This window comes from Chelmon rostratus, chromosome 24 (genome assembly GCF_017976325.1).
Source record: "Chelmon rostratus isolate fCheRos1 chromosome 24, fCheRos1.pri, whole genome shotgun sequence".
In the NCBI taxonomy this organism is placed as follows: domain Eukaryota; kingdom Metazoa; phylum Chordata; class Actinopteri; order Chaetodontiformes; family Chaetodontidae; genus Chelmon; species Chelmon rostratus.
Genome location: NC_055681.1, coordinates 3,147,899 through 3,173,931, shown reverse-complemented (window position 1 = coordinate 3,173,931; position 26,033 = coordinate 3,147,899). Strand labels below are relative to the sequence as shown.

The window sequence follows — 26,033 nt, the reverse complement described above, 5'->3', positions numbered from 1 at the left end:
CTGAGGCACAAAAAGAAATCCACTAAACGCCAGCTTGACCCCCTGAATTTCCCCGGGGTCGGGGGGAGAGTTTCTGACGATACAGTTATTGGCTCCAATCCGGTGTATAGTATTCCTGACAGTTCTTGGGGATTGAGCCGTTAAAGTAAAATACCCCCAAACCCCCTCCTCGCCCCCTTTGTACCTCTCCAAGCATGTGGCCTGAATCAGAGCTAGTAATACTCCTCGTAGTTCTTGGGGTTGAGGCAGTAGAGGATCCCCCCACCGAAGGAAAAGATGGTCCCCCCCCAGGCCAGGCCGTAGCCCCAGTTGAACTCGTGGTAGATCCTCAGGTTGATGCTTTCGATGAACTTGATTGGGTAGAGGACCAAGCTGCAGGCCTGCAGGACAACTGGACGACACACGCAGACAGTAAGTGCACGACAAAGCATCATGTCTTAAAACAACAGCTGTGGGAAAACAAACCTGACTAACGGACGGCTTAAGAGGAAATGAATATTAGTAGATCTTTTTGTACCTTAAACTGCACAAACCTCCAGATTAATCGGTGAAAAACGCTAAAGAACAACATGAGCTATTAGTGCCTTTAGCTATCTGGTCAGAGTCTTGGATTTTTGCAAGAGTTTGATGGTTTTTCACAGAAGTGGATGAGAAACAAATGCTTGTCATATGTGAGACAGCTCACGCTGTTGCTCTGTGTTTTGGGCTATTGATGAATACTGCAAAACCTTCTCAGGCTCTGAGATCACTTTAGTGATAATACAGATTTAGAGTATCAGTGTGGGACTTAGTGACAGCTGATAGACATTGTTCAGTCTATTGTCTCTCTGAGAAAAACATCACAGAAATGTGTGCAGTCCCTTGTCATGATCCTCTGCAGCTGATAAATAGCATTTATTCATCTTTTATTGAAGGTTTCTTGTGAGTGGAGGTTTGCCTGAACACACTGCAGGCATGTGCTATTAAGAGGAAAACAAGGCAGATATTTCATACACACTAACGCTGCTAACGTCCAGAATGAGGGAGGTTCTGTGCTCGTGTTCACGTGAGCAAACAAGGAATTTGTTCTTTTTCTAAATTTTAACTGAAATTTGGTTTGGAAATTCGTGGTCTCCTCAAGATGATTTATATCTCCTTCGGTGATCCCTGAACTTTTCACCTGGCACCATCACAAGGTCAAAATTTTTATTTGTCCAATACTTTGGCTTTTGACCAAATACCTGTAATGTTCCCATCAGCCCCATCTACACTTAATTAATATTAGCATGCTAATATTTGCTAAACAAATATGGTGAACATGGTAAACATTATACCTGCTTAACATCAGCGTTGTCATTGCGAGCATATTAACATGTTCAAAATCTTCATAAATCTCTATTTACCACAACATTGTGGCAACGTGCTCTTCACCCACCCACTGCACGCACATCCCTGATTGTAAGTGGGAAGCCTGTCTGTTGTCGCCATTGAAACCAGAGTTTTTGATCATGCAGAAGGTGAACCAGATGATGAGGAGGAAAGGTTAGAGAAACTCATTTAAAACAGAGTGTAGTCAGAATCTATATTTAGTCTGACTATTACAACAGGAGGTCTTGGAAGATTATCAAAAGTTTCCGGATGTTCTGCAGGATTTTCTCTTTGCATCAGACTTTCACTTGACTTTCACTTTCTCCGGCGCAGCACTAAAATGACATGTGGAGACACGCCTGGCTACTCCAGCTTAGGCTTTCACCATCTGAAGGGACGTGCACACGCATGTGTATTTGTGGAAGAAACGCCCTGTCTCTAACATGACCTGTGATTGGCCAAAGCCTCCCATCACAGGCTAAACCCTCTGAAATAGAGAGCCAGGTGACTCTATGCCTCAAGATATTGTGGAGTTTTTGCCCAATGAAGCCAAACTGCCGACCACAGCTTTAATTATTGAATCAAAAATACATCGTAAGCCCACTTGCTCTGATGTTAAGTCTAATAACTTTGGGTTCATGGGATTTGGTCACCTACATTTGTTTTTCTTTAACAATTTTTTAGCAATCACGTACAAAACAGTTTAGAAACGCCAGGAAAACAGCAGAAATTAGCATGGACTGGGTTGAGAAGACAGTCGCAAGCCCTGAGGGGATGTCATTTAGCTCTGTTTAGTTCATTTAGCACATTTCAGAAAAACATAATAAATCAAACTTGATCAGGCGAGGGGGTGGGGGGGGGGGGGGGTGGAAGAGCTGGAGGAATGAGACAGAGATGGGTCAAAGGAAAGAGGATGAGTTTAAGGAGGGCAGGAGGGATGAGGGGAGGTGAAAGGAGGACGGGGGAGTAGAAGGGGGGAGAACGAGCACAGAGATAGATGTTTAAAACGGGAGGGGGGAGAGAGAGATGGATGGCAGTGGAACAAAGGGGAACACATCAATCGTTATTTCTTCAAAGGGAATTCATCTTGTGGGAATGTAAACACGCTCTGGCACTTTCCTGCACAGGAAAAAAAAACATGGAATACATAACATCCAAAAACATGCAAATATTAACACAGATGGTGGGAAAAACAAGCCTTAAAGAGGTGGCTGGTTGTTAGGAAGTGTGTATGTGATCTATCATTCACTGAGGTCCCTTTATAGTCCACCCGAAAACACTTTGCCTCTGTGCTCGGCTTTCAAGAGATCCTTTAGAGAGTTGTTTACGTCCCATCGCGAGGAAAACAAGCACATTTTGACAACTAGTCTTTTTTGTTTGTTTGCATGTTAAGAATTCATAGATCACTGATCTGTTTGCCAGGCGCTAACTACTTTAGCTTTAAGTGCTGAGTGTTATTGAATAAAAAAAATCAGACTTTTTGCAAAGTAAAATGCTTCTCTAAAGTTAAATGTCTGTACGACCACATTTTGTTTCAGTCCGCGGTGCTGAATGACAAACAGCACAACGGTTTTAACAGCGTGTTCCTCTTTCTGTGTGGTCGGATCAGCTTTGCAAGAAAACATGATTAAAAATATCTTTTCAGAAGACAATCAGCATTGGTACAGTAATACCACAGTAGTTTAGTGTGTTACTTACGTACATCAAGCTATGTTACAATACTTCTTTACAACAGAAATCAACCTTTTGGTTTCACAAACGACAGGAACCCCATCCAACCACACCAACCTCCTCCACAGGTGGACTTTCTCACTCCGCATCCTGCATTATTTAACGCCTTGGGAGTGAGAACAAAGTGTCTCTAGAAGTCTCAGACTACCCTGCATGTTGATAAATGATGCTAAAGTGGTACCCAGTGCCTTAAAAAGTGATGCCAAGAGGTCCTTAAGGTGTCTGTATGTGCTTGGAATGAGACACACTGTCTGTTTGCTTTGCTGAGGCGAAAGACTGAAAAGCTTCTCAATCATCACATCACGCCAAATGACTCTGTATGAGCAGTCAAATGTTTAATTCCAATCTGTTGCATTTTCATGTTTCCCACATGCTTTGGAAGCATTTTCCAGAAAAAGTCGACTCCCAGTTCATGAACAAGCACACAGCCTCCTTAAATCTCAATCACATTAAGTTAAGAAGATTTCCTCCTCACTGTTGTATCTCACTCCTGTGGTTTGCACAGCATGACAGGCAACACATCCAGCTTTGCAAAATGAAACATTTCACGGCTAAAAAAATGAAATTTTCCAATTATTCCTGGGAGGTGAGAATGGGTAAAATGTGGAGACTTGACAGTTGTCCAACTTGAGATTGGGGCTGGCTGGGGAAATTAAACGGACAGGCGTGACACTGCGCTCCGACCCTGCTGCGCCCGACTCATAAAAATAAGATTTTCTCTAAATTAGTTTGAGGGAGAGAGGAATTGTGTGTGTGTGTGTGTGTGTGTGTGTGTGTGTGTGTGTGTGTGAGTGTGTGTGTGTGTGTGTGTGTGTGTGTGTCAGTGTGTGTGGGCAGTCTGTGTGCCTACTTAATGAGTAAGTAAGGATTATCATTTAAATGCATGTCAGTTTTCAATGTGATTACCCTGCAACCTTCCAGTTACCTTGTCTAAATTGGCTGATTAAGTGTGTGTGTGTGTGTGTGTGTGCGCGTGTCATTAGGTGTGTGTATTTTAGCACATAATGAGTGTGTGGCCTTCGACCCAGGACTGGTGTAATTGTCCATGGGCTCCAGTTCATTATGTGTGCGCGTGTGCGCTGACCTGCAGCGAAGAGCATGAAGGCGACGGGCGCGTAGAATCGCCGTCTCGTGCCGATGCACACGGCAACCAGGGCGACCAGGAATGACATCAGCACCAGGGCTCCACCCCCTAGCAACAGGGCCAGCGTAGCAACCTGCCAGTCTGGAAGAGGAAGGAGGGAGGAGAAGAAGTGAGGGAGGAAGGTGGACGGAGGAAGTGGTAAAGAGAGGAAGAAAGTACTGTAAACAACATACATTCAGTTGCATGAAAACATGAAGAGAAGATTCATGAATAAATGCAATATAGTGAACGCATAACAGCTAAAAATGAAATGCACAGGACTCTGAGGGGGGTCTGGGGTGGCATATTATTTTATTTGACATTTATATTCACCATCAAGTATGTTGATTAGAGGGAGAACAGGAGAAGAGGTGAGGATGGAAGCAGGAAGACGGGAAGTCATAAAAAAGGAAGGAACAATGAGGAACAACGAGAGGCGAGAGGAAGGAAAAGGAAAAGGAAAGAAAAGGGTATGAAATAAACGCAATGGAAAGGAAGAAGCAAAGGAGGAAGAAAGAAAGAGGAAAATGTGAAGAGAGGGAAGAGGAAAAGTTATGCAATTCAGGAAAGAAAGAAGAGAGTAAAACAGCATGGAGAAAAGGGATGGGAAGAAGGAAGCAAAGGAAATGGAGTAAGGAAAGAATACTGGAAGGGGGAAGAGGAAGGTAAGACAGGCAGATGGAGGAAGAAAAGGATGGAAAGTAACAGGAAAGTGAGAAGGATGGGATGAATCATGGGAGGAAAAGAGGAAAGACAGATGGAGGGAAGGAAGGAATAAGAAGATAGACGGAGGGAGAAAAGGAATGAAATAAAGGAAAGAAAAGGAAGCAAGGAAAGAAAGAAGGAAGGAAGGAATGATGAGAGCAGGTGATGATGTTAAGGAAGCATGGACAGATAGAAGAGTGAAGGAAGACAACGAATAGGAAGAGGAAAGGATGAGTGAAGGAAGGAAAGAATACTAGAAGGCAAAAAGGCAGAGAAAGAAGAGAGAAAATAAAATAAAAAACAGCAACAAAGGGAATCGAGGAACAAAGAACATCTGAGGAAAAAAGGGAAGGACAAGTTAAAGCGAGATGAAGAGAGGGTTTGTGGCGACGAGGCGGCGAGCATCTCCGAGAGGGTGACGGGTGATAAAAGAGGCATAATGTTACAAGGACAGAGAGGGCAGCGTGGAAAGGAACGCCAAAAGGAGGAGAAGACGGGTGGTGAAGGTGGAGGGAGAGAGGGGGGAGGAGGAGGAGGAGGAAAAGGAGGTGAAGAGGGCGTGAAGGGGCTGGGGACAGAGCAGCGCTGAGTGAAAGTAATGAAGAGAGAGAGCACTTACTATACCTGAGCTGACAAAAAGCCTCAGCTAAAAAGCTTTGCTGGCATGTTATCAAAAACCCGTCTGCATTTAGGCTATATATAGGGAGCACTCTGAAACGCACACACACACACACACAAATAGACACACGGCAACATACAAAGACACGCCCAAGTACCACGAATCACATCAAACCACTGCATTATGGTTGATAAAAACATGCCACATACTCAGACTTGGGTTATTCACCCGCAGCAGAACGCAGAGGGTGGCACCATGCAAACTGCCAGTTAGCAGGATTCTTAGCTCGGTCGCTAACAGGACGAGAAGTTCACAGCATGTTCTTCATCTTACAGGTGGAAAGTGGAACTCATAAGCAGTAAATTGCACCCTCGTTCAATTCAACAGCTGCTGCAGATACAAGTTTTACTGCTGCTGTCCAGACCAGCAGCTCATGACGGCTAATGTTAGCTTGTGTTAGCAAACTGAAGAGCCATTGCTGTGTAATTTTTTTTTATATCAAAGTATGATGTAATGTCTCTTTTTGCGCTGCAATTAGCATGCAACATTTCAATGAATGACCAGAGATGCAATCTTGCTTTGCAGAAACTCTCATGGTGCAAAAACAGCCAACAAGCTGCAATTATAGCTTCCTCCATTTCAGGCTCTGCCGTCCAGGTGGTTCTCTGTCGGTAAATCATCAGATCAATGTTTGCTTCTTGCTTGTTCGCTTTACGACGAGTGAATCCACTGATCGTGGCTATTCCACTGGAATTAATTGATTCCACTGCAAAACCTCTCCACTTTAAACGCTGGTGTGACTGGGCATTTTGGGGCTGCGCACACACACACACAGACACACACACACGTACACACACTCACACACACACACCTCATCACGTAATCCATCTGAGCTCAGAGCGAGAATAGAGATTTGGCCGTTCCTTTCACCTTTTATTCCACCTGTCTGCCTTCCCACTGTGATCAGATGTGATGCTGTCAAATTGGCTGGGCTCATGTAAGCTGCTGTAAAACCTATTTCTGTACCGCACGGCTGAACCAGGAATTGCTATGTTACACGTTAAATAAATAAACGAATCTGTGCTCTTTAAGGACATTTGGCTCAATGCACCCTCGCTGGCATCAACAGTAGGCTATACTGCAGGGCTATTTAAGTCAATTTATTTTTTATTTTCCAGCTATTTAAGGTGTGTAAATACAGCCGATGCCTAAATTTACTTGCGTGGTATAAAAGCTTGTGAAAGATGGATGGTGGAGGGGAGAGATAAGGAAAGATGAGAGATTTAGAGGCAGAGGGAGGGAGGAGGGATGGGGATAGAGGTGAAAGATGAGATGGAGTGGCTGGCCGTGGGAGGCAAGGAAGGAAGGAAAGGAAATTAAAGATGAGGGAGAGCAGAGAGAAGAGATAAAAAAGGATAAAGACAGATCTTTGGTACAGCCAGAAGAATCTTGTAATACAAATGCAAAGCAACCAAAAACAGTTTATTTTCACTTTGAACGATGCTGCTGATTAAGAAGGTGACACCAAAGGTCATTTTCTGAACAAACACCTTTTCAGCTTTACTGAAACGTTTCCTGGAAAGCATCAGAACATCCCCACACGAAATCCCACTTCCTATTTGTAGCCTGCCCGCGTGGGTCTGTGTGCACATGTTTGAATCTGTTTGCTGCATATTTTAGTTGAAGCACTTCAGGCAAAAATGTTTGGTTTTCGCTTGAAGTCAGCTCAGCAACTTCCCTCAAAGCGCAGAGCTGGGTCGCTCTGCGGAAGCAGCCTCAGCCAATCGAAGGTCAGCGTGAAGCAGGAAGGCATCGCACAGCCAATGAGAAGCGAAAACAAATCCTCAGCCATAGTTCAGTGAGAATGCCATCTCTCTCTGAGTCTCAGATTGTCTCGCAGAAACACTCACACACGTTCTTCTCAGCACGACACCGAACTTTCGTAAATATGTGTTCCATCAGTACGAGCATGCACTGTTCGCTTGGTCAAGTCTGCATTCGCACAACTAACTTGACACTTGGAGGAGCTGAGGAGACAACTGTTTATCCACCACTTTGAGCTAACTTTAAGCCCAGTATATCACATTATTTTTTAGCTTAAACTACTCCTCTTTGGTCATCAGTTTTAATAGTGAATCCTTAGAAAGTTCACGTTACTACATGAGAAGTAAAGGTTGTCTCTTGTTTGTTTACTCCTGATTTAAGCAAACACAGCATATGCCACAATCCTGATCCTCTTAATAAGGTTAGAACAAACAGTATATGGCACAGTTACAGTCACTTGGACTTCTCTGCGACTACAACTGCTGCAAATATCTCACCCCTCTTTCTCACACAAACACAATGGTAGCTTTTACTGTAAAACTCTGCAGTTTCATCTTTCATATGCATACAATATGCAAAGCCTTGCTTCCCTGCCTCTCTCACACACACTATGGCGGATCAGAATTTTTCAAATTGCATCACGCACACTGTCAAACATATAGGCAACTGTAGAATTCTCCTTATGTATAATTTAAATCCTTCCTCTTGCTCTCACTAACTCGCACTCTTTGGTATGTGCAACTTGCAAATTAGTGCTTGCAAATGTACCAGTTTCTCGCTCACAGACACACATTGTGCTGTGAGTGAGAAATACCTCTTGGAGTAATGTGACTGTTTGCCATGTGACAGGATTACTGCGCTGTCACTTTTTTTTTTTTCTCCTGCAAAGCCACTCCAAGCTGTCACGCTGATTAACTGCTGTAGTACTTCGGGTTCCTGTATCCAGAGCAGAACCCATCAGTCCTGCAGCTGCAAATGTAAAATCAAGAGTCCGCACATGCACTACATTTGTCAGTTGGTTGTCATTTTAACACTTCAGTCATGACATTAATTTGAGCTCTGCCAAGGTTACTCTAGTCCTCAATCTTTCAACCCGTACCCCCAAAGCTCAGTACCTGAACAGATATCAACAGCAGACCCGACCCTTTAATATAAGATTCACTAGAAGAAGCAACGAGCAAAAGCTGGGTGTCAGGATACTGTAAGAGAACACAACAGCCACAAAATAACTGATAAGAACAATGCAGGGGTCTGTGCAGACTCCGGGTGCAGAGTTTTTTCAGTGGATTACGTCCAATCCTGTGTAATTTTGACACAGCTGGCAAACTGTGGATACCTTCATGAATAACTGTCACTGGGATAGAACATAACTGACCTTTCTGAGCCCTTCTGCATACTGCTGAGCTGCACAGTTTATACAGTGAGACGGGATTTGAAGTTTAGCGCCCGACTGACACGTCTCCAGGTGCCTTTTGTGCAGTCATTTTGAGCCACGTTAGCGGCAGGGTGCTAGAGATGGCAATGCCACACTGAAATGTCTCAACAACGATTCATTTTCAATCAATGGAAGTGAATTTTCCAATTGGTGCCGGTGTCCACTTGTCCTGGAGGATGTCAGTGCCGCGGACAAACGGGGAATTCTGGTCAAATATTATGTATGGATCCTGTTTTTTTGCATCCGAGTGACTAATGGAGACAACAATTTTTGATTTTCTGTAATTTAGTCCCTGCAGGTGTTAGTGCACCGTCAGTTCACGTCCACTAAAAGTGTTTGTTTTTGCCACTGACAGGCTCAGATTGTTATTTTAAGTGTCTGACAACATTATGGGAAGTATCACGATGAAGAAACATTTCTGTTAAAGACTAACATCTATTATTTTTAACCAGAAACAGCCATTATATCACTGTCGCCAAAGCCACCAGACTCCATTCACAGAAACAGTAATTTTATCATCATAAAACACGCTTTTTTTCAAATGTGACAAAAAGGAAACCTTCTTTTCACTGTTCCAACAACAAACAAAACAGTAATTACTGGACCATAGAGACTGGTTTTATCACTCCTGTCCGTCATGCAGTGCTTTTAATATAACTGCCACAATAACATGTCTGGATTTTTTCAAATATAAAATCAAGTTAGAATATTCGTTCACAGCCCTACGACTATTTCTCTTCTCTTGTTTAATATCTCCGAAGCCAGAAATCAGACTGATCGGCACAAAATGCAGCACACACATTCATGACAGCACCATCATTCGCTCAAAATTTGCCCAATATCTGGGATAATGATCAAATGCCTGCAAAACTAATGACATTCTCATCATCCTCAGCTGTGCTTTGTGTTTAGTGCTAAATAGCAAATAGTAGCCTGCTAACACGCTAAACTAAGATGGAGAACATGGTAAACATGATCAAACATCAGCATGTTGGCATTGCCATGGTGAGCATGTTAGCATGGCGATGTTAATATTTAGCTGGAAGTGCCACTGTGTGTAAGCAAAGCCTCACAGAGCTGCAGCCTCCTTCCATTCTGCTGCCAGGTTTCCATTCACTGGTTCATTTTCTGTGTTGCTGATCACTTCTCAATATGCAAATAACGTATCGCACCAATTATCATTACCAGCTTAGACCAAAGCAATTCTTTTACAATGTCAGAATCATTGCAGATTAATTTTCTGTTGATCCACTAAATTATTTCAACTCTAAAATAATCTTTACAAAGTAGACCAATGAGAATAATGAGAATAATCTTAATATCTGAAACCCACAGAAATGTGTTTTTGAGGGGGATCCTAGGTGTTAATTGAATGGTGCAAAAACCCATGTTTTTCATTCAAAACCTTTCGAATGTCTTTAATTTGCTGAGCTGATCAAAGACCAATTTAATAACCAAAATATGGAAAAAATCCCTGATAAACCAGCCTGTTTCTGAGTGAATATTGGCATATGGAAGTTTAAAAACAGAAGGCTTATTTAAAAAAACATGATTACTGCAAGTCAATACCACAGGAATAACTGTATTTAACACAACGTTGTTCTTTCCTGTCCATAGATAATTTAGAATTTGTTGATTTGAAGACTTTTTATGCTGCAGTGATTCTGTACATGCTTTGAAGAAAGCTTGATTTGCATTCACCAAAAGGATTATGTGTGCTTGGGCACTCGCACATCCCTTTTCCCATCATACCCTAAGTGTGTGTGTGCGTGTGTGTGTTTTGGGGATGGCAAGTGGGAGCTGTAGGTTCCTGCCTATTCCCCTGTCTGTCTGCCTGCCACAGAACTGAATGCCACATCATTTCCCATTCCTCGTTCAGCCGCTACAAATAGAACGGGCGTCTCTGGGGGCTGAGCTCGCTGAGAGGAGAGATGGAGTCATACGAGAGGAGGGTAAGGGAAGGAGGGGGTAAGACAGGGGGAGAAGAGGGAGAGAGGGAAAAGGGGGAGAGAGACATGACCCTGGAGAAAATGGAAAGGAGAGATGAAGATGGAGAGGGCTGAGGAGGACGGAGATGGTGAAATTACAAAGGGAAAATCATTAACAGTAGAAATGTAACAATGAAGCCCTCGGGGGGGAGAGGGACAGGAAGGAGGGAAGACAGGAAGAAAGGAGACAAAAGGGAATAAGGAACAAACAAAAAGGAGATAGAAAAAGAAATGGGAGGATGGTGGAGTATTGAGAAAAAGACAATTCATTTAAGAGTACAGATGAAAAGGGCCTGGGGAGTAAAAGCAACGGACGGATCGATAGGCTGATAGAGAAAGATGAAGGGCAGGGACGGAGGTAGCGTTTATGGAGGTTTTAGCTGATCTGAAGTCTGTGACAACAAAGACCAGTAAATGTGGGTCAAAACATGCCAAAAGTGACACACTTTCCACAAAAAATTTCTTACAATCACTTATTCTAAAACATGTAAATATGAGTGAGTCCAAAAAAATTTCACAGTTTAAGATACAAGAGAGTGAGAGGAAGAGGAGACATAGGACTGTTTCCTCACTTTTTCTGGTGTCTCAGGGTGTAACCAAATCCACCAGTGAGCCTGGGAAATCTTCTCTCAAGGTCAGGCGAATGACAAACCTTCTGGTAGCAACAGCACATCTTTTGTTCTCTGCAGTTTATTGTGCTTTGGCTGCATTTGAACGCTGTGGCATTTCTTTTTTCGTTTTTTTTTTTGACTGAAGAACAAATATGTTTGTTTACCTCACTGAGGATAAAGCGCGAAATCTGAGTTGTAAAAAAAAAAACAAAGGAAGAGAAGGGGCGGCGCAGAGGAAGAGCTGATGAGGAAAGGAGGAAGATGGAAGGAGAAACAGGAGGGATGAATGAATATGGGAACAGAGCCGGAGGCGGCTGAGCTGTAAGGAGGGAATTGAAGGAGTGACTGCGAGGCAGAGAATAAACAGAGAAAGAAAGTAGGTTGGCTTCTAGGTATCACTACTGAGGGTTCAAACCCCTTTCAACAAAGCATAGGGTGTGTGTGTGAGTGTGTGTGTGTGTGTGTGTGTGTGTGAGACAGGTCGAGATGCCCCTGATGTCTGCCTATAAGGCCAAACACCCACTATAAGGTTTTTCATGTGAAGCCGCGTCCCATTTGCCAAACATGAGGGAATTGAACTCCAGGATTTCTGCGTGGAGCTGACTTGATCTCATATGCTGGCTGGCTGTCGGTTATTGATGTTCCTGTACTGTCATGAATATCAAAAATCCCTTTAGCCCTTGACAGACGTGGGTTATGCTACATTGCTTCATCGATGTGTTAAAGCGAGAGCTCTTTCTCACTCTGGTACGTAACTATTTGCTACGGCTTTCGCCAAAGAGCGCCGACGCGTGCGTGATATCTGGCACCTCGTACACATGTTGACAGTGGTGAGCTGGAAATGATATGAAGGAAGACTGGTGACACATTGCATCAGTGATAGATTTCTTTTGTGGTTGAAGCCTGAACTAATGACTGACGAACCTCTTCTCACAGTTTCATCATTTATTGGCCTGTTTCCTATTGTCTGACAGAGCACAGGGACACAATGACAGGACCTTAAACCTGCATTGTTACCTGCATTTCCAGCAAAAACAAGATGAAGTTATCTATTCACACATCCAACAGAGCAGCATTAACATTGATTTAAAGCCATGTTTGTGTCCAACTTTTTGATCTCCACCAACTCTTGAGAAATATATCTGGTTCTTGAGCTTTAAGTTGATTTGCTCACTTGCTGTATGTAAAGTGTTGATATTCATAATTTCATCCACTCAGCTGGCATTAATAGTAAATATAGCAAGTGAGTGGTGGTCTGAATTTATTTTATTCAGTTTGTTTGTTTCATTTTCGCCCCGACACCACTTTGGAATAAAAATGATAGAATCAGCTGATGAGAGGAAACGCCTCAATGACTTAAATGAAGGGACGCTGGTGGCCTCCTGGTTCATGTCATGTTGGATGTCACCATCCAAATTGCAATTATGACTGGGAAACTCAGATTTTGGAGAAAGCTCCAACATATCAGACTTGGCACTTCATAATACAGGCCTAAAAACCAGCCAAGCATGGATGCCTCACATCAGCCAAAGTCTGTCGTTCAATGTAATTAGATTCAATTTAACCCTCACACGGCCGACATGGGATTCACGTCTGGCTGGGGACTTTTGTTTTCATGTCATTTCAAAATGCTCTATGACTCTGTGGATGACCTTAGGATTGCTGCTGTGCTATACTGCCATCATGAAGTATAGGCACACGTCTGAGAGGAGCTTCACATACTCATGATAATATCTATACACTAGAATTACTTAACAAGGAAACTCCATATTACAACTACAGCAACTGGTCTATCCACAATAGATCTGTTCTATTCAGCGCAGTGAGATTGTTTTCTTTAAGCCTTTGATTTGTATCTCAGTCCAATTAATTAGAAACCCTGCTGTGCATGTTGTGAACTGCACATTTCTTACTCTGATTGAGGTATTAAATGATCTGTCCCTGCATACATTAAAGCATTTTGTTTGTTGTTGGGGACAAAGACTGTTGGAGCTGGTGGATGTTCGCTTGTCTATTTAACCCCATCTTTGGGTTATATTACACTGTGTTGTTCCTCCTCATTAAGTCTTTCTCTAAAACTTGATTGAGCCTTTAGAGAGCTAATGTTGAGTGTCATTTTTAGGCGTGCAGACAAAGCTACTGCGATAAAAGCTGTTACAGGTTTACCACAAAACTAGGCACCTTTTTTATGTGTTGTTCTTGAGTAATTATCATAACAAACATTCATCAATGTAGTAATTTAAAGGTCTGGTCACAACAGAAAGTGATACAGCAAAGTTAAGTTACACATTTTTGTGAAATATTTGGTTGGAGAAGCTAGCTAGCAGGCTACGTGGTGATCTAATGTAGCTTGTGAGCTAACTGCTAACTCGCTAGGTGACAAGCTAACAGTCAGTCTAACTGCTCTTGGAGATTCTCTCTATTTTCCCTTTACAGTTCTGTTATTGTCTGTCTTGACAGTCTGTTGACCATTGTACAGCATTTTGTATTTATAAAAGGTTATTGAAGAGGGAAGACAAAGCTCTCCGGGTTAGCAAACTCACTAGCTCTTTGGTTTAGCTTGCTTGCTAAGAGGAAAATAAGTTCACACGATTTATTTGAAAGACATATTGGTCCCATTGGTTCCTGTCTCATAACTGTCTCTGAACTATTCCTCTTTTTTGCAGCAGTTTATTAAAAGTACTGCGACACTGCTAGAGAGCTATAATAGCTTCCTCCATTTTTACTCTCCCGCTCTCCTTCCCCTCAAATCAGCACTGTGAAGACTGGTAAATATTGACAAATTGTTCATCATCTTAGTCATCCTTCTGCATGTTTCTTTTTGAACAGAAAAACATCCCTACGCTGACGTGACATGAACAAGCCAATGGATAACGACCAACCTCAGCGGGGGCCAAGCAGACATGCCAAGCAGGGGAAAAGACAATTTCCCTGCTTCATGTTATTACACTCAGAGATTCACCACAAAGAGTGAAAAGGATGAGCTAAATTAACAGAAACTGCTGCTTTGGCCCGTCTCGAGTGCTGGGACAAGCCAGGGGAGCTGGCACAAGCAGGGAGTGATTTATTTTTCAAGATCAATGTGTGTGTGTGTGTTGGGGAGGCTCACACACACCTGTCGCGCCAGGACATCTAATTAGGCAGGAGTGCTGGTCCGGCTGTTCATGTGTGTTTGTGAGACGTAAAGAAGGAAAGAAAGGCACTGCTGAAAGTTGCAGTCAGTGTGTGTGTGTGTGTGTGTTTGTGTGTGTGTGTGTGTGTGCAGGTCCTGGGAGAGGAGGTGCAGAGATGTAACAACAGAGAAATCAGAGTGTGACATGAAATATTCAGCTGGGCTTCAGAGGAGACGGTCCAGAAATAGGTCAGCTCAACGTGGTGGCCTCTTATTGGCACAAACACACACAGTCACGCAGCAATTTACACACTGACATACAGACACCCAGACTGCCCTTCTGTCTCACACACGCACACACACACACACACACACACACACACACACACAGTCAAACGCTCATTCCCTCGCATACGAAGATAGACAGGAAAATAGATAGATGATGTCTGTCTCAGTGTCTGGCAGCTTAAATGATGCCTTTTTAATGTCCCCATGTGTAATTAGCACCAGTCAGCTCCTGGTGTCACAGTGGTGGTAAATAAATCCACTTTCACCTCAATTAAAGTAACGCTTGTGAACTCTTGTTTCCCTGGAAACCAATCCAACATCCGAGATCAACCCCTCCTCTCCCAGCCCTAAAACTGCAAGACCTCTCCTGGGCTCAACAACAAGGCCGTTTTCTAGACAACAAAAGACTGGAGAGGACAGTAAAAAAAAAAAAAAAGGAGTGAGACAGGATGAGCTCTGTATCGAGCCTGCACCACCACCACCACCCCACCCCACCCCGCCTTCCTTCCTTCTCCTGTGTTGACAAATGAATTAATTAGGTGCAGGTAAGTGGCAACACCCAGGAGAGTTGAGAGGCATTACCATGAAAGTAGTGGCAGTTTTGCAGCATTAATAATCTAAATGGTAATCATTATAAAGTAGCTGAAAATGCACTTTATAGCACACCGTCCCACCAGTTTGTTCAGGTGTATGAACATTGTTTAGAGTATAGAGACAATCACAATGATCCTCTAACAGTATTATATGACTTTAACTTTGAAATGCTATTTCACCATTCATTTTTAACATAAATCTTAAAATTGCATTTAAGGGCTGCAACTAAGTTTATGCCTATAATTCACCGATTAGACAACATACTAACATGACTTGTTTCATCTGAACGGTCCAAATATTCAACTTACTGTCATAAGAGACAAAGAAAAACGGAAAATATTCACATTCAGCAGCTGGAACCACTGAAATGATTAACTGGTTGTTAGAACTGAATGATCATTGAATGGTCTCATCTCTAAAGCACTCATAACTGGGCTGTTCACCTGTTTGTGTCAGGCAGGACCTGTGCGCCCCTTCACATCAGGGCTGGTATTTACCACACCTTTGTGTGTTTTCAAAATGTCACGTCTGCAGCTTTTTGAGTGAGGAAAATGAGCGCTGAGGAGGAATCGTGAGGGGATGTCATTCAGCTGTGCTGCAGGTATGACCAACTGCATCAGTGTCAGTTTGGAGCATTTTATCTATAATCCATTTTTTCCTTTGTAGCAGAAACAGAAATAAAAAAAACCTGAAATCATTCTGAGTGCCAGCCTTTTCCTTCATTTCACCTCCATAATAATCAATGTGGAGGTCCCAGTGGAGGCAGGGGTCGACAGGGACTGTCAGGAGGGGGCTTTGTTATGGTTGATAGAGACAGTGAGGAGTCACTTCACTGAACAGGACAACACCTTCCTACAGCTTGTTGAGATAATAGTCTTGGGGCATTTTCCTCTAGGAATGCCCTTCTAGAGGGAAAAAGGCGTCCCTCCATCATCACTGATCAGTTTCAGCATCTTTCAGAACAACTGTTTTGTTCTCTACTACATGAAAAGCTCCTGTCAACACACAGCATCTCCATCCTGTCCCGTGCGCACCGGACAGGATAGATGAAGCGGCTGTTAGGATTCTGTGAGCCCAGATATTGTGACTTCCCCCCCGCTCATTACCTGAACCCAGCGTGCTGTTGCACTGCCAGTTCTCGGTGCTCGCCGGCTTCCAGCAGGACTCCCACAGAGACAGATAGTACTGGTCGTCGGCAGTCACCCACGCCGGGCTCATCACGGCGCCCACATCCAGGCAGAGCGCAAGGAAGACGCACACCAGCCCGACCAGCTTCAGCGGTGTCAGCGGGGAGCTGCGCGCCGACTCCTCCGTCTCGGTGACAGCAGACGACATGGCGGGGCTGGAGGGGCTCGGTTCCACGACGCGTGTGTCTGAGTGTGTCGGTGTGTCTCTTCCAGACGGTGTGTGGATGTACGGGAGAGTGGAGATGGGATGTCTGAGCTGAGATGCTGCTGCTGCCGCTGGTGCCGCCGCAGCCGCCTGCGTTGCGCGCTGGACGGACGCTGCGCCTGTGAGCGCCGCTGCCGCCGCGCACCGGAGGTCTCCGCCGTTTACAGCGCTGACGTCAAGGCTCCGAGGGATCAGCAGGTGCTACAGGGTCCTAAAGAGAGAGAGGAGGGGGGAGAAACGAAACGCCACCTCATCAGGGCCGTAGCAAGAGTTTGAGAAACACGGAGGCACCAACCAAACTCTGTACAATTTTGTGAGTACTTAAGGTCCAGTGGGTTAGATTTAATACAACACTCAGAGTAAGTCGTCATTGGTGTAAAATCACCTGAAAATAAGAATTGTGTTTCTTTCTATCTGAAGAGGGAGCGGGTCCTCTTCCACAGTCTGCCATGTGTCTACAGTAGCCCAGAATGGACATACCAAACATCAACGCTAGAGGGCGTCCTATGAGTTTTTCCTGACCATCGTAAGGGAGTGAGAGGCCGGGGGTGTTAGTTGGTTCCTCAGCCTCACTGCCACTGGACCATTAAAAACAATCTCATCCCACCACTTCATAGCCTCGTCTGAACCTTACTCCATGAAGTCAGGTACACCGATTTAATTCTGGTGTTAAACCACTTTCATTCAAAATGATTTAGTTGTTTGTTTGTTTTTTTGGCGTAGTTGTTTTGGCCAAGCAGTCACATTTTGAGATATTTCGTTCAAAAATATAATCGTGTCAGTGTGAGAGTTTAATTTAGGGAAAGTGGTGAGATGGACCCTTTTATAATTTATTCCATTCCCTGTTTTATCTGTTAACTTCTGGGCACCATTGCTGGCGATAGTAAACACAAGGGAAAAAATCACACCCCCTAACACACACACATCTAAAAGCTGTGTTCAAAGCCACCAGACTCCCTTGACATAAACAGTCATTTTACCTCGCAGAGCACGGGAGTCGCATCTCTACGCCTTCCTCTCTCGGTTAGCTTGTTTGTGTGATTGTGTGGCTGGTGTTACGAAGGGTTGGCTTGGATCACAAGTAACGTGCTAAATCTCAGACTGTTGGTGGCAAAAGCAAGCTCTTTTTAGCAGATGTAGTTTGGTGGGCACATTTGCCCCCAAGGATTCTTCTGCAGCCACTGCAGCCTGTTTCACGGCTGTCGGCTGAGGCAATATACTGGACCAAATCAACTTTTTCTACACATTGCTCATTTAGACCCCAAAATATGCAAAAACAGGGCCCTGGTTAAAAAATACTGGAATTACCCTTGAACACACTCACCTCATTAGCCCTTTATTCACGGCGTCAGAAAAATTAGATTTTGGATTCATTGTTAGATTAAATATTAAGGACTTCTTTTGAAGTGCAGGGTGAAGCAAAGAGCAGAGGAGAAAGGGAGAGCAAACACAGCGATGGAGCGGGAGAAAGTGGGAGGCACATGAAGGAATATTATTGTTTCTTCTGCATACTAATGACAAAGCCAGAGATGAGACAGACACAGGAGGGAGGCCTAGAAAGCAGAGGTGAGCAGGTTTCAGGAGGCAGAGCCATCCATATGTTTATTCAAGCGGAAAGGAGGGAAGGATAGAGAGACTGATGGAAGGAAAAGATGGCCTTGTTTACTCTCCATCAGGACAATAATGAGCGATGATGAGGGAGAGACAGAAGGAGGCAGGGGAGCAGAGCGGAGCAGAGGAGAGGGGAAGGGCAACAGATAGAGGTGAAAGAGATGGAGGGATGGAAGCCTGGAGGGATGACGGTTTTGTGCTTTGGAGGTCTTAGATAGAGGTCTTAATGAATTGACTTACTGTTGATCCACATCAGTTATTCACAGCTTAATAAGAAAACACCTCCTGGCACTGTTTTATCTCTCAGACACTCTGCCTCTCCGACAAAAACATCATCTTCATACTCATAAACACGCGCTTCTATCAAATAAATCACAGTTAAATGGTAGCAACTGCTGGTATATTCTGGGGGTTTATTACTGAATAATGGAGGAATATGCTGATTTTGTTGGGTGACAAGTGAAAGCCAAAGACGGACAGCAGCATGTGATTTTTACTTCGTTGGTTGTATTATAGAGCCCGCAAATTACTGTTAAATTTAATACTTTAAGGAAATGCAGTATGTAAGATGGAGTTATGGTACAAATGGGATGGACAGGCTGGTGTGTATGTGAGGTTGTAAAGTGAAAGCTACAAAAGCATTTACTGGAAAGAACTTTATCAAGGACAGTTTGAATTTCTGACTCTGCTCCCGGTCCTTTATCGACGCTCAGTGGAGGAATAATGAACGTACTCCACAAATTGTATTTCTGTTCTTTATGAGCTGACAGATCCAGTTTATGCAGGCCTCAGTGGGGAAACACATGCGGTATGGTCTTCTGCTGATTGTAGCTGGATGAAAAACTCCAGGGACAATCAAAGATGTTCAGTGGAGTTTTCACTCTAATTTTCACCTGAAATGCGTCGAGTCCTCAAGCTAAAGAAAATGCTTACCTTGATTTTTTTTTTTTTTTTTTTTGACTGGAAAGGCGAGGTCTTTTGGAAAAATTCACTTTACAGCGCATCCAAGCATCAGCCTACACCCATCCCATCCATCAGGGAGAATGTAAGAGAGAATAATGCAACACAACATTGAACATGTTATTGGGGATTTCTCACATTTTATTTGAAAATAGGACAAAAGAGGTTTCCTGATCTTATAAAACTTCCTGGTTAAGCTGTTTTCCATTTGAGGGGAATCAGTTGTCGATGATGCCTACGTACATGATATCATGCTAAAAGACCGCAGAGGCTATTTAGGCCCAGTAAAAATGTAATCACTCTACATCAGCCTGTGAATAGTTTAAAAACATACTAAACATGCTATAACAAGAACCACACCAGTCAGACTTTTCTATTTTCAAATGGCAAAGTATGCTTCATTCTTACAAGAGATAATAAATTGAGGATGAGGAGTTTGACAAGCGTAACGTTAGACATTAGAGTTTAAATGTCCCCAAATCATATAAATAGCAGGACAGAGGCACTGTTGTCACCCTGAATTTGTTATAACAGCATCTTAGGTCCCACACAGCGGCTTTGTCAGTCCTGAACTGTTCTTTTTCTCGTGTAACCTTATAAAATAGTGCAATATTCATCAGTACTGCAAGAGTTTTAAAACCACTGTAACCTTTTAGTCAACTTTGGATCAGAAGACGTACTAAACTATCTGATCCATACGAGCAGCTTATCTTCCCATTAACTTGCCTCAGTTTCTGGTCTGGTGCTCTCTGAAAGTCTGTCCTGACACCAGTAGAAGGGGTAAAACACAGCTTTTGACAAGTAAGTAAAATGACAGGATTGGATGAGTGGACCCCACCTTTCAAACAGATGAAGTGATGGTGATCTCGACGTGGAAGATCCCTCCAGGGGAAGGTAGAGCTGGTGTCAGTGACTGGTGTCTTGCCAGATGGACTTCATCTCCCAGTAGGTGTAGTTCTCGGGCTCACCGGACATCCAAAACCATGTGGCACCCATCAGATGCCTAACAGGGAGGCTTTGATGTTTAAAGTAGGTGTACAGAAAGTCAGCAGCTATAACAAACAGGATGTGAAATACAGATGGGAAAAACAGTGGAAACTAAAATATAGCAGCTATTCCCTCGTTGAGGTGGATCCCTCCGATTAATCTGCCACTTTGTCACAATCGGAGCTCATTGACTGTGACTTTTGTTTGATTATTATTGCTCCTTTAATGGCCTGTTGTTAACATACCAGATGGTTGTCGGGTGGTGCAGTGGTGCTTTAAATGGCTCTGACACCACACAAATGAGGGCGACTCATCTTAAGACCGGAAGAAACACGATCGCGGGTCCACTTTCAAATGTTCAGATGTGGTCTGGGAATTCTAATAACTTTAGTTTGTCTGTCCCAAACAAAATTATTTCATTTAATTCTCATTAAATTAACATTTCAGTATTTTCTGTAACACTTTACATTGACGTACACATATTCACCATTAATTAGTTCCCTATTAGCATACATACTGGCTCTTTATCAGTCATTATAAAGCATTTATTAATGCCTTATTCTGCATGACCATATTCTACAACTACTAGGCCATTAACTGAGAGTTTTCCCTAAATTACCTCCTAATTACTGCTTATTGATACCATATAAGGAAGTTGTTGTGCCTTATTGACTAATACAGAGCCAGTATAGTACTAAAAAAAGCGAAAAAGCAACTAGTTAACAGTGAATATATGTGCCTTCATATAAAGTTTGACCATATTTTCCACGACAGAAGGAGCCATAAAGGAAGAATTGCTGAGGCATTCAAATCTCTGGACCAGATGGGGAAACATAAGCAGGGAAACTGAATACAAACTCTCTGCGACTCTGACAACTACTTTCCATGTACTCTTGCACTTGGCACCCTACGCTCGACTTTTCCTGCGGAGTTGCTCAGAGGTAAACAGTGGCAGATTGCTGTTACATCTGGCAGTGTCCAAGTGTGAATGCATGTAAGTGTGTTATTGTGGAGGCAACGAACAATTTAAACTGCTGCTCAGTAAATCTTCCCTGGATCAATAAAGGTGAAAAACAACACCCCACAATTAACTTTGCAGAGAAATGCCATAACATCAAATAAATCTCATGTAACACTTTGTTTTAAAGTGCACATGTTCACCTTAGGGACATAATACTGGCCATATGTAGCTTTTATATAGCTGAAATGAAGCAGGGAAAATGATCCATAGCATGTGCCTCTGTGTACAAAAAGTATCCCAGATTCTCACAACCTGCCCCCCAAATTTTTACCCATCCAATTAAAGACAACGTAGCTCAACTGATGTTGCACTGATCTCAGAATGAGTGCAAATCTTCTACAGGGGAAAAGAAACATCTGCTGAGGAAGATCTTGCGATAGCTTGTGAACAGCTACTAATTGGACTGAGCGGTGAGATTGTTTCATGAACGACAATCTGATTATTTACAGCTAGGAATGATGGCCAGACTACAGACTGTAAGACCCAGGTAGGAAGAAACCAGATTTAATGATGAGGGCTGCTAAAGTATCCAATAATCAGCCATATTACTAGTTCTCTGCAGCAACAACAGCATCACAGTTGCATTGAAGACACTGACTGCTGCTGCGTCTGCACAGTGTGCACGGTTGAATGTCCGTAAGCAGCACTGTCTGTTTTGTGCTCATGTGGTCCTTTTCTGTGCCAGGCAGATCTGCTGTGATGTCTCACTGCAGGTCTACAGTAGCACCATATTCCCGGGTGAATAAGGATGATTCAGATTCTGGCATCTCATGAAATTATACACTGCAGTTGTTGAGGGACTACAAAGCCAAGAAGGAGGACTGTGTAGAAAATCTAAATGAAAACCAGAGTCTTTCTAGTCAAGAGGAGGACTGTATAATTCAATATCATTTCTAGAAAGAGTGTGAAATAAAAATCTCTAGGATTAGCTGGGGTTGTTGCTGCCATTGTTCTCTAGATAAGAATCTTGACATGATTGATCCTGGGAGATAGGTGATCTATATTGGTGATGCTAATAAATGTGGTTCTTTGTACAGCTGCCAGGAGCAAAGTCCAGCGGTGGCTCAGTCCAGGAACTGTATAGTCCAGTAAAAAACTCTGAAAGCATGTTTTTATTAGTTTCCATCTGAACTCCCTCCAAGTACTGGAATTGGTCACCAAATCTTCCTCCCTACACACGTCTTCCCTGGTAGCTTATGATATATCTGTGTTGTTTGGCTTCATGAAGTAATTCATTTGACATTTTTCCACTGTTGATATCTAAAGAATTTGGTCCTAACGAGAGTAAATTCAGCGGTGGACTGGTGTGGCGAGGCACAGAGAGTTAGCTGATTTTGGCAGGAGATCCAGGTGATGGTTCAGGGTTTTCTAGGATGAGGAGAGCGCACAGGTATGAGCTCAGGAGAAGGAATCATCTGGTAAAATCACAACCACAGGTAACAAGAGCAGAGTGAGCCGAGACAAAGTGGAATGGAATAACAGGCGATCTGGCAAGGACAAGAGTGAAGAACTGGGGTTTTTATACTGTGGAGGTTGATTACTGATGAGCCTCAGGTGTGCAGGTGGCCACGCCCAGCTCAGCTCTAACAAAGACACAGAGAGAGAGACGTGAAACGAATGAAACATGTGGACTTTAACTGTACAAAAAGCAATACCTCAACTATTATCAGAGAAAATCCCATCACCCTAATTCTGCTCATCACAGTAGTTCTACAATAATGAGATGTTGTAGTTCAGAGAGCTGAGGACATTTTCTGTCTGGTTAACAGAGAATGGTGACTCTGTCGCAGCACCTCTTCCTTCACGTCGTTCTGTCAGTGCGTATAGAAACAAATCCAACCCACTGCAGTTGTCTTCAGGTCATATCACTCAGATGTGTTGCTATGCTTTACCCCCATGAGCTACAAAGCACCATCCACAGCAAAGTCTGCAGCTTAAGGACCGGCCTGACTTCATGAATCTGCAGAGAGAAACAGGGGGCTGTCTACGTCCTGAAGCTGCTGACAAATTGTTATGTGTCTGTCCTCAGCTATTGAAGTAAAGAAAGTGAAAACAGAAAGGAGAACTGCAGCTGAATTAGAGGCTTTTGATTCACTTCTCAAGGACAGACAGAACCACAGTACAGATGAAAAAGCGAGTGCATTGTGAAGGCTGAGGTACAATACAAACTGTCACACAGGTTACTTCAGATTGTGTCAGGACTGAAAAGTCAATGACCGAGCAGAACTTTACGTCTCTCTGCAAAAAGCAGGTGTGACAATCTGCTGAAAGTTGCAAACAAGTTCTCAGTTTACATTTTATGGATTTAAGCCTCACAACAGTAAAATATGCAGCTGTATAAACTAAGTACTCAGTGTTGCCCGTGGCAGGTAAAACTGAGATTTACAGGAAGCTTTAAATGGATGAGTTTAGTGGTCAAATGACTCAAAGTAACCCTGTGAATGAAAATACTGTATGTGTACACATAAACAAACTAATCTCTGTGTTTTGCATGTATTTATCCTGAGGGAAGGTATATTTACTTGTTCAGCTCATTCATTACAAAAAAAAAAAAACAGAATCAGCCTGTTTACGTCTTTCTTTGGTTCTTAGTTTCTAAAAGCTTTCAGGTCTGCTGACATTCACTTTGTTACCCTATGTTTTAAATGTTCTTATTGGATTCACGTTTTATGCAAAGGGGCACAGTACTGCAATTCAATAAAGATGGAAAACTTAACAAGTATGTATTTACAGATGTGAATACACACATGATGTAAGCTCAGACACTGAAGTCCCACAGTATGAGACCGCCAGGCTGTTTCTGAACGTGCTGCAAATGTCTGGAAAGCAAGAGAAAGCGTTTTCTGCTGCTGAGCTTGGATTGTTGGTTGAAAGGAAGACGTTTTTGGAAGCGCTAGCATTTGTTCATACAGCAACAAGAGGTGAGGATAAATGTGAGGATTTCATATGTTCACTAGCCTGTTCACTCCTTACATATAAATTATTAATCATATATTATTATTTTAAACATTTGAAACTAAAAGTCATGAAGGTCATATCTTTGTGCTCTTAATATAACAGGGAAACAAGAAGTATCTGGGAAATAAATATCTCTGCTGCCATTAACCTGTGTTTTGGTTATTTTACGACGATGGCGAGATCAGAAAACAATGATTTAATCTGCAGCTCAGTACTGCCCGCTGGTCAACACAGTATGTACGAGCTGCAGTCAGATTTCATTCTTGTTCTGTTGTGTGACGACAGAAACAGAAAAAAATATGTAAATGAGAACAAGTATATTGTGAATTCAGCCGCAGTAAAACACAGTATTTATGATCAGGAGGAGACTGGATGGAGGTTAAATGGGCCGTCTCTCTCCCTTGTCTGATTGGATTGTTTCTTTACACAGTGTTGCACCATGTTTCTTCATTTTTTCTCTTATTTTTCTTGCAACTTTACTCCTGTATGTTGTGTTTTATCTTTTGTCTGTTAGTTGTGTTAGAACAACATGTGCAGAACCTTGATGCTGTTGATTCGTGTAATAATCTCATAAATAAACAATTTTTAGGCAAACTATTGGATTAACAGTCTTGGCAACTAAACACATCAAACTAAGTAATTATTATATGATTGGTGCATCCAGTCTCATTTTTCAGTAATTTCATCTCATTTTAGCTTTTAAAACAATTCAAAGATCACGGTAAACATCTCACGAAGCGTGCTGAGGCCAACGCCCCGCCACTGGCATCAGCAACACTATGACTGATTGCAATCTATCTCAGGTGCCATTTCCAAACACACGTGGCATGCCAGGTATGTAAATACACCCAGATGATTTGCCTGTTCTGTTCCAACAAGGGAATGAATTCATTTACAAATCAAAAGCTTCCTCACCCAAAAGGCGTCCTCGTCTCTCTTGGGGACTCGGTGCCAACTTCGCCTCCTCTGTTGAACACCTGTCAGGCAGAGCAGTCGTCACTTTACATGCACACAAATAACCCAATGGCAGGCTGAATGTAAGATAAAACTGTCATAGTGGGTGCTGTCGGAAACCCAAGGCAGAGCATGGAAACAGAGGCGCAGAGTGGGACAGTTTATTGCATAGAGTGTCAGCTGAAGAAGAACAGGTGTAACGAGATAGAGAGAGCTGGCTGGCTTACGGCAGAGCATCCAGGTACGGCACGGCTGGAGGCAGTCTGAGATAGAGAGGGGAAAAAAACAACAATCAAAAATCACTGAAACACTGATGCAAGCACAAGTTAATTTAAACACAAGATACTTGTGCTCAAAAAGAGGATTCATTCTCAGTGAAGAACCTTGGAGCTCTAATCTGCCTCTATACCTGCCAAAGAGCAGTGATTCCTAACACATCTCTGGGGGTCATCAGGTGGAAACCTCCCTTCAACAGTGTTTCGCCTACTTAGTCCCACTACACCTCCAGGAGGCTAGGCGGTGAACTCCGGCGTCCCAGAGTCACCCCCCCTAGTGCCAGTTCACACTGCTCCTACACAATCCAAACAGCACTGCCACGTTCAACTGACCCAGAGATGCTCCAGGTAGTGGCCAGTACCGATGCTGCCATTTACCTATTGCTAGTGCTAATGCTAACCGCTAAGAAGAACAGAAGAAGACAATCCAGTTCCGATGCTACCATTTAGCTAATGTTACGTGCTAACCGCTACCTGCTAAGAGGAACAGAAGAAGAC

General features: G+C 43.1%; 1 protein-coding gene across 1 annotated transcript; it reads right to left on the bottom strand.

Moving 5' to 3' along the window:
* Positions 1-212: 212 nt before the first annotated feature.
* Positions 213-16,712, bottom strand: LOC121627524 (transmembrane protein 47-like). The gene is made up of 3 exons (XM_041966457.1): positions 16,484-16,712; positions 4,163-4,303; positions 213-391 (listed from the first exon to the last, which is right to left on the bottom strand). Exons 1-3 carry the CDS (start codon positions 16,710-16,712, stop codon positions 213-215), a joined length of 549 nt encoding a protein of 182 aa, XP_041822391.1.
* Between the last annotated feature and the right edge of the window lie 9,321 nt (positions 16,713-26,033).

What these genes read in the sequence shown, in the direction of transcription:
- LOC121627524 (XM_041966457.1), bottom strand. Translation starts at nt 16,712, where the DNA reads ATGTCGTCTGCTGTCACCGAGACGGAGGAGTCGGCGCGCAGCTCCCCG. An exon ending in CAACAGCACGCTGGGTTCAG is followed by an intron (nt 4,304 to 16,483) that starts GTAATGAGCGGG and finishes TTCCTCTTCCAG; the next exon opens with ACTGGCAGGTTGCTACGCTG. An exon ending in CTTCATGCTCTTCGCTGCAG is followed by an intron (nt 392 to 4,162) that starts GTCAGCGCACAC and finishes TGTGTCGTCCAG; the next exon opens with TTGTCCTGCAGGCCTGCAGC.